Source organism: Phaseolus vulgaris, chromosome 7, assembly GCF_051622355.1.
Source record: "Phaseolus vulgaris cultivar YP4 chromosome 7, ASM5162235v1, whole genome shotgun sequence".
Classification (NCBI taxonomy): domain Eukaryota; kingdom Viridiplantae; phylum Streptophyta; class Magnoliopsida; order Fabales; family Fabaceae; genus Phaseolus; species Phaseolus vulgaris.
Window position 1 is genome coordinate 4,470,429 of NC_143504.1, and position 12,810 is coordinate 4,483,238.

General features: G+C 31.3%; 2 protein-coding genes across 2 annotated transcripts; both read right to left on the reverse strand.

Moving 5' to 3' along the window:
- Nucleotides 1-862: 862 nt before the first annotated feature.
- LOC137827531 (cysteine-rich receptor-like protein kinase 25) lies at nt 863-4,908 on the reverse strand. Its single transcript, XM_090305414.1, is given in 8 exon segments — nt 863-1,250; nt 1,335-1,388; nt 1,390-1,486; nt 1,872-2,109; nt 2,221-2,430; nt 2,545-2,676; nt 2,784-2,921; nt 3,956-4,908. Coding segments are annotated over 8 exon segments (2,001 nt in total). The 5' UTR covers nt 4,758-4,908; the 3' UTR covers nt 863-920.
- Nucleotides 4,909-6,772: 1,864 nt separating this feature from the next.
- LOC137827535 (cysteine-rich receptor-like protein kinase 10) lies at nt 6,773-10,874 on the reverse strand. The gene is made up of 7 exons (XM_068633716.2): nt 9,916-10,874; nt 8,418-8,552; nt 8,208-8,329; nt 7,914-8,124; nt 7,576-7,813; nt 7,330-7,477; nt 6,773-7,219 (listed from the first exon to the last, which is right to left on the reverse strand). The coding sequence occupies exons 1-7, from the start codon at nt 10,712-10,714 to the stop codon at nt 6,905-6,907; spliced, it is 1,968 nt and encodes a 655-aa protein (XP_068489817.1). The 5' UTR covers nt 10,715-10,874; the 3' UTR covers nt 6,773-6,904.
- Nucleotides 10,875-12,810: the final 1,936 nt, after the last annotated feature.

Sequence of the window (12,810 nt, forward strand, 5' to 3'; positions counted from 1 at the left end):
GTTATTTAAACTGGTTAAAGATCTTTATTTATTTAATTAGGATAATCAATTATTGGCTTGTCCTTGACTCAAATAAATTTCAGAAAAAAATAATTATCTATAGGAATGATCAATTATTTTTATATATAACTGATTTTTTGTTCTTAGTTTTCTTCATTAATATTTTTCTTAAACGATTTATGAAAACATACACAATCATACAATACTTAGTTTTTCAAATACTTAATAAGATACATTTACACATTTCAAATAGGAATATACACTTATTTCATTACACATACTTAGCCTATGATAGAGTATTCAAGTTTAGCCAAAAATAAGAAAATAACTCCTTCAAACTTGACTTACCTAATTTCAATGCAAAGATTAATTGTACAAACACACAAAGTCTCTCCTCATCCACCCATACTCACTTTTGATTCGGTAGTCAAAATGAGACATGAGAGACCAAACTCTTATATATAGTGGCCATCAAATAAAAGGAAAAATTGGAGATAAGGTTTTGGCCAATGGATTTTCTTATTGTCTAGAACTTCATAATTTAAATTAGTTTTAGACAATGTAACTCTACATAATATAAATTTTACTTAGTTTATTAAGATAAAGGGTAAAATCTCATGGTATAATATGATTATAAATTTATTAATACTTTTATTAGATTCTAATATTTTTATAAAGTAGTTATCATAATTAAAATATAACAAAAGAAAACTATTTTGTTATCTTCTTAAAATTAATAGAGATAATATTGCTAACTTACATAATATACACTAATATTTATTTAACTATTAAGTTAAGTTTTCTATAAATGCTTTAACAGCAAATGAAGATCCACGTTTGGAAACCATCCAGGTCATTGAATGTGGTATATAATATATATTTAAACAAAATTAAAAATGATGAAGAAATTTAAAAGAATTTTAAGAATCGAGTGAGGGTGTAGAGCTTTGTTCTATCGAAGAGGAAATTTCGTTAATAAATGTAGGACTGGTGCTGAACTCTCCTGCAACCATTTTCTTCAATATTTTTTTATGCATAGTGTTCGTCGGTTCTCCTGGATATGGCAAGTCAACTGATGGATTACTGAGATAGGAAATAACTTCTGCCATTGTTGGTCTATCGTTATGTTTATCTTGGACACACAGTAGACCAATTTGAATGCATTTCAGCACTTCATTGTGGTTGCTAGATTCTTCAATATTTTGGTCCAATATTTTTAAGGGTGTTTCATCTCTCCAGTATCTCCCAGCCTTAACAATTTTAGATATTTAAATGGTTAGTTTCTTCATGCATTTTTTCAATAAGAAAAAAGTTTAAAAAAATAATATACTCACATCACTCAAGAGATCATCCACGTCATCCGAAAGTAGTGAGCGACTATTCTTTTTTTGAGCTTATGATCTCTAAAACTATAACTCCATAACTATAAACATCAGATTTTTCAGAAAATTGTCCATGCATAGTATATTCTGGAGACATATAACCACTGGAAAAAAAATCACCACTAAATTAGAAATATAATAAAAAAATATAAGAATGAAGGTTAAGATAAAATTGACTAAAACTACCTGAAATAATCTTTCTCATAAAATGTAGATAGGTTTGCATAACTATTAATTTAGATGAGATAAGTTATTGAATATTTAACATAAGTAGTTTTATGTGTATCAAGAGCAACAAAATATTTTGAAATGACTAACATGAGATCTTTTACAAGAAAAAAGAAGAGCAACAAAATATTTTGAATTAAACATTAATTCTAAACTTTAAGCATATTCAAAATAAATATGTTCATGTTAATTTGAAAAGGTAAATATAAAATGTATATAATGAAAAAATAAATAATAAGATATATAAAATAAAATACTTACTATGTTCCAACAATTCTATTTGTACTTCCTTGATCTTGTTCTAAAGCAATAATTCTTGCAATGCCAAAATCTGATATTTTGGGATTCATGTTATTATCTAACAATACATTACTAGATTTAAGATCACGATGAATGACTTTCAATCTTGAATGATCGTGTAGATAGAGTATTCCTTGTGCAATTCCTTAAATGATTTTGTAGCGTTCAATCCAAGTAAGCAATCTAGTCTTGTGACTATCTGTAAATATGTAATCAAAGAACTATTAATAAAATAAAAAGTAATTAAAAATTTCTTTCCAACTTATAAATATTAAATTTCATCGAAAAATATGGTGAAGAAGTTGATTACCAAATAAAAAATAATCAAGACTTCTATTGGGTACGTATTCATAGATGAGTATTTTTTCTTGATTTTCCAAGCAAAATCCAATCAAAGTCACTAAATTTCTGTGTTGAAGTTTAGCTATTAGTAATATCTCATTCTTAAACTCTAGGACACCCTGTCGTGAAGTATGAGAGAGTTTTTTCACAGCTATGTGTCTTCCATCCAAGAGAATACCTGAAATTATTATAACCAAGCAACTAAGGAAGAACGAAATAAAGAAGAAAAATATCCATACTAAGGATTAACAAAATAAAAAAGAAAAACATCCATAGGCTTAATTTTCGTTACCTTACCTTACCTTATAAACCTCTCCAAATCCTCCCCTGCCAATTTTGTTCTCATATGAGAATTTCTTTGTAGCTACTTCAATGGTTGCCAAATTAAATTGCAATGACTCTAAAGTAGCACTGTCATCCCCAACTGAGAATAAGATATATAGGAATTTCAGTCTTAATATAAGTTACAAATATCTGCTCTTAAAGCTTCTAAAACATAAAAGGTGGATTTGACTTTGTATTTCAACTTACAGTTTTCTTTTAAAAGAGTCTTATAATTCCTCCTTGATCTTCTCACTAGGAAATAGCCACCCGAAAAAACGAGAATTGTAGCAGCCACCGCAACCACAACAATTATGATAGTTCTTTGTGACCCAGACTTCTTCTTTTCTGCATAATTTGTTTTTGAAAAAAAATCAATATTCTACTTCAAGAAGTCGTAATTTCAAAATACTATTTTTAACATGAGAATAGAATTTGTGTTTCAATTATATGACTTTAATTTTTTATTATTTTTATTTTTAATAAAATAATATGATAAAAAGTATGACTTTAACTTTTAAATTTATTTTATTTTATTTTGGTAGAAGTTAGGCGATTAATGAACATTCAATATTATGAAAAGATCATACGTAAATGCTTAGAATTATAAGTTAGATAAAACATCATCATTATTCAAAGATCCGAAGAGCAGCCATGCATTAACCGCACGGCCTCTAAAAAAATAAAATAAAATAAATTTAAAAAATAATTTGGTGCATTCATTATAGGACTTTATTAAAAATAAAATCAAAAATAAAAAATTGGTAAATTTTAAAATAAGCACCACAGATTCGTGAAAAAAAAAATCTAAGTCTTATACTCTCGTCCTTTGAAAATCTTTCACACAAACCAAAATTTTCAACTTAACAGTTGAGACAGTTGAATCAACTATTAAGATCAATGCGTATAAATGTCTTTTTGCTAAAATGAATTACATAAAACAGGTTGAAATCTCATAAAGAAACTAGCATTCAACGATTGATTTGACCCAATTCATTGACAATCTTCCTCCATATTAATAACTCAATAAATATTAATATTTTTGCAGAAATTTATAATTTTTTTAATTTAAAAAAATCTAACACTTTACATTTTATATTTTCAATGAAAAGTTTTTAATTTTTTTAATAAATACTAATATTTATTATGATTATAAGATGGAATACGGTTATCAAAATATCATAACTCTTGAGTCTTGAAAGAAAAACAAAGAATTATTTATCTTTATAGATAGTAAAAGGTTTTCAACATAGCACTCAAATAAAAAATAAATAAAGTTAGTCACCACACCACAATGATGAAGATATTACAATTCTATAATGTTACAGTGATTTTGCATTTTTGATTTGACATAGCATTTTTGTGATTTGTGAATTTGTTACCTGAAGGAGGGGGAGGAGGAGAAGGAACCGGAGACGACGCAATGCTAGTGTTGTAAAACTGGTAAAGATCGTATCTAATGTTACACCACGCAAGAAGAGCTCTAGCACCTTGCTTTCCTTGGCAGCACGTGCCAAGCGTTATCGACGCATTCACCAAACACGCTTCACACTGAGCATTCGTCATGCCGCTCGCACACTGCGCCAACCCATACACGCGCGAAGTGGCGGTGAAGTTCATTTCCCCGATGGCAAATTTCGACGCTGACTGGGAACCCGCAGCTTTGGTAGCCAAACCGCTCAACAAGCTTGACAACGTTTGATTGAAGCTTCCCCAATCCGAGGTGGAGATGTTCTTGTCGTCCCATAAGTTGGCTCTTGGAACCACGCTGGTGGGGCTGAAGTAGCGGTCTGTGTAGCGTACCATGCACTCGTCATACCAGATTATGGACTCTGTCTGGTTTGGGCAGCGCCGTCTTATTTCTGTGACTGCGGTGGCGACGCAGTCGTTACTGGTGGCGGAGGAGAGGTCCGCGCGGCAGAGGAAGAGGCCGTTGACGGCGTTGGTGGATCCGAAGCCCATTGTGGTGGTGTAGGACACAACGCCTTGAGTGGCGTTGGAGGTGAGAGAAGCGAAGAGGACATTGAGATTTGTTTGAAATGTGGTGGTGTTGGATTGGTAGGATGCGTTTTTGGGACAGTAAATGTCGTTGTATTTCGGAGTTGCTGAGGTTAATGGTGTAAGGGATCCTAATAGGGAGAGGAGAAGAAATGAGATGAAGCAATTGCTGTTGAAGATAATCATTTTGGTGATATATGATTATGAATTTGATTAGTAGAAACCCATTCACTTGGGAAATATTATGGTGAAGTATTTATGTAACTTCTATATTTTGATGAATTGGGTGCGTTGCTTGTTCTGTTTTTGGCTCTTGTGTGTAATGAGTTAGGTGCACGAGAAGAAGAGTGGCACAAGAAGCCTTCTAGTAGAAGCATCCAAGGTCCGGTCTATTCTGCACACCCCAAAACTTTCAAACCACAAATTTTTCTTTTTCTTTCTTCGTATTTTTATTCACTTTATCGTTAATGGGGCCATGTAATGGTTACTTTCGTATTTTGACTTTCAACTCCCTCGTTCCCTCTTATCTTTTCCAATAACAAATTAATGGATAAATTGAAAAAATAACAAAATGACATTCACAAAATTTCATTAACGACAAAATTACAAGATAAAAATACTTAAAAAAATAAATTCTTTTAAATACACCATAGAAATTTTTTGTAATAAAATTTTGGATTAATTATATTTTTCATTTTATACTATAATGTAAAATTAATTTTTGTTCTTAATACAAATTTTAACTCTACTAAATAATTGTACTAAAAAATTATTGAAATAATTTCTTATCAATAAAAGTCAACCATTGTGATTTCTAAGCACTGGTGACATTAATACAATGGTGACATTAGCGCAGCTGTTCTTGGACTAACTGTTAATTGTTTGACCATAGTCCAAACCAACCATAGGTAACATATCTGCCTCCCATCTCATGTTTCTTACAAAATATTATGCTGTTGTTTTAACCTTTATGTTTCACCCAAGTTACCAATCTGGATCGTTAGTTTTATTTTTTGGACATAAAAATATTTTCAAAATTTAAAATAAATTAATTTGCTTGAATTTTAAACTAAATTTTTATTGTACAATTAAAAGAAGATTGCTTTTCTTGAAAATAAGTTATTTCATATTTATCCAAATGTCATTTGGCTAAGCTTCGGTTTCAATTCAAACAAGCGATGGAGATTGACAAAGAAAGAAAAATGTATTCTGACTTTGTTTGATACAATTTTAGGAAGGAAATAGAAGCATAAAGGTATGGATCCCATTGTTTTATTCTCTGAATTTGGATGAACAGAGCATACAAGTGTTTGTGGTTGCCTAAAATACCAAATTATTCTTATTTTTATATTTTTTATTTTTTATTCCAGATATTTGCGTCCGAATATTTGACATTTTACTTTCATCTCTCATCCCACACACAAAATCATTTTTTTTTTCTTAAACACGATTAAACCAAAAGAAGAACTAACATTGGAGACATAGCAAGAACTATTAAAAGATACCCACAAGTAACAATGTTAACATCACATCAAACTACCATTTACAAACAGTGAACAAGACTTTTAAATAACAAAAAGGCACAAACAGATTATTAGAGCCGAAAAATCTATAATGTAGACATATCAATCTCTCTCCATCATAAATAACAAAATAAAGTGACAAATAGCAGAGCTTGTATTATTTTTTTTTATCAACAAAACAAACTCTTCTTAATTAATATGCAGAGCTTGTATCCTTTTTTTTCTTTGAGTTAAAGTTGGCAAGAAAGTTATTCTATTTTGTTTCCATTCTTACAAATAATTTTAAAAAAAATTACATTAATTCTAATGTATTTTTATTCTTGTTATTTGTGTAGGAAATAATAAAAATTATTCATTTTTATTTTAACCAATTCCTAGTACATATTTGACGGAAATAAAAAAGGTGTACTTTTAATCATCTTTTAAAAAAATATAGTAACATTATTTTACCAGCCAGGAAGAAAAATGTAATAACATAATATATTTTTCAAATTAAACATTTCCTTCTTTAAGTATAAGAGTATTTTTTTTTATTCAACAAAGAATAAATAAGATAAAATAAAATTTTAGAAATGGCTTTCTTATAAAAAAAATCAAACCAACCTGACCTACAAAAATTTATGAGACTCTGCATACCAACAAACAAATCATCAACTATACATAAAATACACCACATAAAAAAATTCAACAATTAAACTGCTCTCAAATTATTCTATCAAATTTTTTGTAATCAATCTTTAGTAAAAATTAGTGGAGATTTTATAACTAGCTAGGATGTACAATTTATTTATATACAACTCTATACATATACTACCGAGGGATAAATATGGTGACAGACATTTCATTTTTTGACAGTGCAGAACCTGAACTAGATCCTCCAACTAGCATCCTTTGAACTATTCCACTTTGATTACAATTTATGGGTTTTTCAGGCAATGACAACTCAGATAAAGAGCCACTGAGATATGAAACAACTTGTGTCATTGTAGGTCTGTCCTGTGGCTTCTCTTGTACACATAATAAACCTATTTGGATGCATTTAACCACTTCACTGACATTGCAAGATTCCTTAATATTTTGGTCTAATATGTTTATTGGTGTCTGATCCCTCCATTGATCCCAAGCCTGCAACAAATTCATAAATCAAAAATTAATTGGATCTTTGCTTTCTTTATGCCTAATTAGCATCAATTAATAATTAATGTAAAATAATCTCCAAAGAAATAAATACTTACATAACTCAAGAGGTCTTCATGATCTGAGAAAACATGTCTAGAATTTTTTTTTCCGCTAACTATTTCTAACATTATTACTCCAAAGCTAAACACATCTGATTTTTCCGAAAAATTTCCATACATTGCATATTCCGGAGACATATATCCACTGTTAAAAAATATCAACATTAAAGAATGAGTATATGTTAACAAATTAAAATGTATCTTTATAAATAAAACAAAAGTTGTATTTGAAAAGTTACTTACTATGTTCCCACAATTCTGTTTGTTTTTCCTTCATATTGATCTACCGCAACCATTCTCGCCATTCCAAAATCTGAAATCTTTGGATTCATGTTATTATCTAGTAATACATTACTAGGTTTGAGATCTCGATGTATAACTTTTAGTCGTGAATGTTCATGTAGATATAAAATTCCTTGTGTAATTCCTTCAATAATTTTGTAGCGTTGTGACCACTTCATTTGCCTACTTTTATCAGGGTCTGCAAATGAAATATTGAATGTAAGAACAAAGAAAATATAAGAAAGTATTTTTTAAGTCAGCACAAGGATTATAAATTTCAACAATAAATAGGAACTTACCAAATAGAAAGTAGTCGAGACTTTTATTGGACACAAATTCATAAATAAGCATTTTTTCTTGTGCTCCCAAACAAAATCCTAACAATGTCACTAAATTTCTATGCTGAAGTTTTGCAATTAATAAAATCTCATTCTTGAATTCTGCTGCACCTTGGCCTGAACTATGAGAAAGTCTTTTAACTGCTATTTCTCGTCCATCTGGAAGGATACCCTAAAAGCACAAACAATTCAGGTTAAATACAAGAAAAACAAATAGAAACAAACATGTTTATATTTTTTATCACACTTTATCACCTTATAAACATCTCCAAATCCACCTTCACCTATCCTGTTTTCAAGTGAAAACTTCTTTGTGGCAACTTCCATTGTGGCTAAATCAAATTGTAACGATTCCAAAGTGGAACTTTCTTCCCCAACTAGAGGAACATCCAAGAACAGAAATTAGTAATTTTAGGCGTTCAAAGAAATGGAAAAGGGTCAGGCTTTCTTTTTCAGATTACTTACAATTTTCCCTTAGAAGAGTATTGTATTTCTTCCTCGATCTTTCGAATATGAAATAGCAGACACCACATAAGAGAATTATCGACACAATAACAAGGGCAACAATGACGAGTACTCGTACTACATTATTGTTACTTCCTGCATAAATAATTGCACGAAAAAAAAAACAGGCTTTAGTAATTACAAAGGGAAAGAAAGATGATGATTCATTATATATGCATACACCAAAAAGCATGGCACTATAACTATTTGGCATTCAACTAATCTTGATCAATATATTCCTTAACTTAATTATAAGGTAATTTCTCTGGTATCCTCTCTGAAATTGATGAAGATTAGTGTGCTACGGTCACTTGAATTCAATTCACGAACCCTAATCAATTTTTCGAATTGATGAAGAGCAGTTCAATCTCCTTCCGTCGAGTTCATACAACGCAGAACCGGTGACATCTTCTCTGTTTCATATTTGTAACCTCTCCGTACGCCTCCAACACCGTCGTCATCATCGCTGGAAACTGTACTCGTCCAATATTTGTCTCCGTCGCCAGAATCCCTACACTGCCATTTCCGTTGTTTGCCGTTTTACTATCGCCTCCAGCTCCTAATGTTGCATCTCAATCACCGTCGTTTTCATTTGCCACAGTACCTGGAGCGACGTCATTTTCGCCTTTTGGGAAGCGGCAATGACGAGGACGAAGGAGATGAGAGACATCGATATCGTGTCTCAGCCGCCAAAGAAGTCAGGGAGGAGAGACATTGTTATCGTTACCGCTACTGCTTTTGATGAAAACTCACTGCCGAGAGGTTTTACAAAATGATACTTCCATCCAATCAAATGTTTCTGATGCTGAGAGGAAACAGCGATAGCTATATATAGGATTCAATAGAAGTGCGAGGGTTTTCCAAGATTTTCTATATTCAGATGGCCATGGAAGAGGCACAGGCTTTTCTTAACCTTCTACATGTTTCTATTATCTATAACCTTCAACATGTTTTTATTAAAACCAGTTTTCTGATTTCTTCTGCCACCGGAGACGGAAGCGATGATAACGATGATTGTTCCTCCATCGTCACTACCCCCTTCCGTCACGACAGAACCAACATTGGATGAATTCGACGGCGGAGTTAGAGGCTGCTGTTGACCGATTTGAAAATTTGGAAATTAGAATTGGATGATTCCAAACTAATGAGATGGAAAAAAGAAATAATCCAAGTGTAAATTAAATTAATAAAAAATATTATAGTATTAGTATTTCTACTTTCCACGGGTACAAATGAAATTATATGAAATACAGAATAACGTTGCTGATTAATCTAAGTGAAGATAAATGGAATAAATATGATCTTAATTAGAGTAACATCAAAATAGGTTTTTGAGATAGTATACACAAAAAATAGAGATTAGCGATTAGTGTAATACATTATACTCAGGTAATTTCATTAACATAGAAAAAATTATATATACTATTAATATACGAGTAATTAGGTTTAAAAAAAATACCTGATGAGGGTGCTGACGTGGCGCTCGTATTGTAAAACTGAAACAATTCGTATCTAACATTGCACCACGCAAGCAGAGCCCTGGCGCCCTGTTTTCCTTCGCAGCACGATGGAAGAGTTGAAATGGCGTTTTGCAAACACTCTTCACACTCAGTACTCGTTAAGGTCGGCTCGCACTCCGTCAGAGAGTACACCGTTCTCTGAGACGAGGATCCGGCGAATTCTCTGTCGCCGGTGGCGAATTTTCTCGCCGAGTTAGAGCTCGCAGTCTTTTCCACCAAATCGTCCAACAAGCCGAACAACGTACGGTTGAAGCTGTCCAAGTCGGAGGCGGATATGCTTTTATTGTTCGACAAGCTGGCTCCCGGTTCGGTGGCGGCGGGGCTGAAGTACCTGTTTGTAAAACGGAGCGTGCACTCGTCGTACCATATTATGGACTCTGTTTTGTTGGGGCAGAGTTGTGTTATTTCGGCGGCGGCGGTGGTGATGCAGTCGTTACACGTGGTGAGGGAGACGTCGCCGCGGCAGAGGAAATAGCCACTGGCGACACTTGCGGTCCCCAAGCCCATGGCGGAGGAATAGGAGCCGTCGGATTGAGAAATGTTGGAGACGAGAGATTCGAGTAGGACTCTGAGATTGGTTTCGAATGTTACGCTGGAATTGTAGGACGCGTTGCTTGGGCAGTAATTGTAAACCGGAGCTCCAGAGGAACAAAACGGTTCAATTCCGAACAGAGACAGGAACAAAAGAAAGGTTACAAGGTTGTTGGAGATGGAGAGGAACATGTTGCGCGAAAACATTGTTTCGCGCACAAGATTTTGGAATTGGAATAGTAAGTGTAGTTTTAACTAAAAATTATTGTAATTATAAAATGATAAACTCTCAGAATATGTGTTTTACACATACACTTCCGGCCCCATTTTCATTGCGTGATGTTGGACAAATTGAATTTGGCTGTGCATCATGTAGATCTAGAAGCAACCCAACAAAGAACTAGTCAACTCATTAAAAATTCAGAATTGAAGTTTGAAAAGCTTTAGGTTGTTAACAATCATTTCTCACTATCAACTTTTTTTTAAAATTTTGCATTTCTTCTTGTGTGGGTGGAGAAAGCATTTTTCACATCTACCTGAAGATTCTTGATTTTTTTTTTCGGAATGATTTGGTTGGGAAGTTAATTTGGAGTAATTAATATTATCAAAACATAAATCATGTTTAGCTGATCTGAACATATTTATAGAAGTGTGTTAAAGTCAAGAAAATAGAGCATTCACTCTAAATCAGAAACATAAGGATTTTAAGTCGATTTTTTTTTTCAATCTTATCTATTCTTTTTATGCTTTACGTGCTGTTACTCTTTCTCTATTTATTTATTTTCTTTAATATTAAATTGATTTTACACATTAATGTAAATTTTTATTATTCAAGTTATTTTGATATAAATAAAATAATAAAATTTTTATATTTTATATTTATTTTTTATTAATATCACTACAAGAAAATCATGAAATATAAACCAAATTTTGGAGATAAAAAACAATTAGTTGCTATAGTGACTAAATTAGAGACCATTTTAAAAACTAAAAAAAATTTGGTTTCTAAATCTATTATTGTTAAATAATTTTTAAATTGATATCTAATTAGCAACCAAGTTTTTCTACCAAATTTAGAAACTAAATAATTGGTAGTTAAAACTTTGGTAACTAATTAGATATCAATTTAGAAACCATTTAACAATAATATAAACTAATTTAGAAACCAATTTTTTTTAGTTTCTAAAATTATCTCTAATTTAGTTACTATATCAACTATTTATTTTTTTCTCTAAAATTAATTTATATTTAATGTTTTTCTTATATTGTATTATTTTTAAATTAATTTTTTTATTTTTTTCGTATAAGTTTTTAATTAATCAGACTCGTCTTGTAAAATCACACAATTCTCATCCTTATTCTCAAATTTTAAAGACTTAGTAATCAGACCTGACATATGGTATATGACACTGTATAAGTTATTATTTAGGTGAGTAGTTTAATACGGTTTTCAATATTAACTTTGATTTAGTATGACAATATAGACTGATAACATATTTAAATCAGTTTTAATTATTATTTATTTGTTTCTTTAAGTTTTCAACATCGGTTACCAAATTATTCAAGATCATTTAACTTTATTAATCTTCGTATAACTTGTCAAAATGACATCGAATAATCAATGGTCTCGAGATATCGACTCAACTATAATATTAATTCACATGTTAAATGTATTCAAACTATGTGGAGTAGATCGACTAACATATCGGCGTACACATAAGTTTATGATTAAAAATAAGTTACCAAATAAAATGAGCAAAGAGTAAAAAGAAGGTACCAGTAAGAGAGATCTCCTATTCATTCATAATTCTAAACTGACCTATTTTAAAACCTTTTCTGAACGACAAAAACAATAAATGAACGGCACTTCAAGTAGGGTAAGGGATAAGAAAGGACTTCAGAACCCCTTCGCTGACCGCAGCCTTCTCCTATCTCTCACGTTCAACACTCTATTGTGAGATAAAACTTTCTAATAACTATTTTTCCCCGGGTTTAGTATTAAATAATTCAAGTACTTTCTTAAATATATATGTTGATTTTAAGGTTGGGGTTTTTAGGGTTATTTTTGATAATTAAATATTTAACTTATTTAGTGGATAATTCGTCTAATAAAGTTTCAATAAAAAATGATATGTTCGATTTCAATGTGCTCACGTTTTTTAGTATTAATACCACTGGTAAAGTTCTACATCTTCTTCCTTCACTAGGTTGGGTTAAAATTAACCTAGGGGGTAAATATCCTAGTATTGCTACTTGTGAAGGTCTTTTTCATGGGAGTATGAAAGAATTTATTAAAACTTGTT

Excerpts from the sequence above, each read along its gene's own strand:
- LOC137827535 (XM_068633716.2), bottom strand. The coding sequence starts at position 10,714 with ATGTTTTCGCGCAACATGTTCCTCTCCATCTCCAACAACCTTGTAACC. Across the intron at positions 7,478-7,575 it reads AACAGAATTGTGGGAACATA|TGGATATATGTCTCCGGAAT; the intron begins GTAAGTAACTTT and ends ATTTTTTAACAG. Across the intron at positions 7,220-7,329 it reads ATGAAGACCTCTTGAGTTAT|GCTTGGGATCAATGGAGGGA; the intron begins GTAAGTATTTAT and ends AATTTGTTGCAG.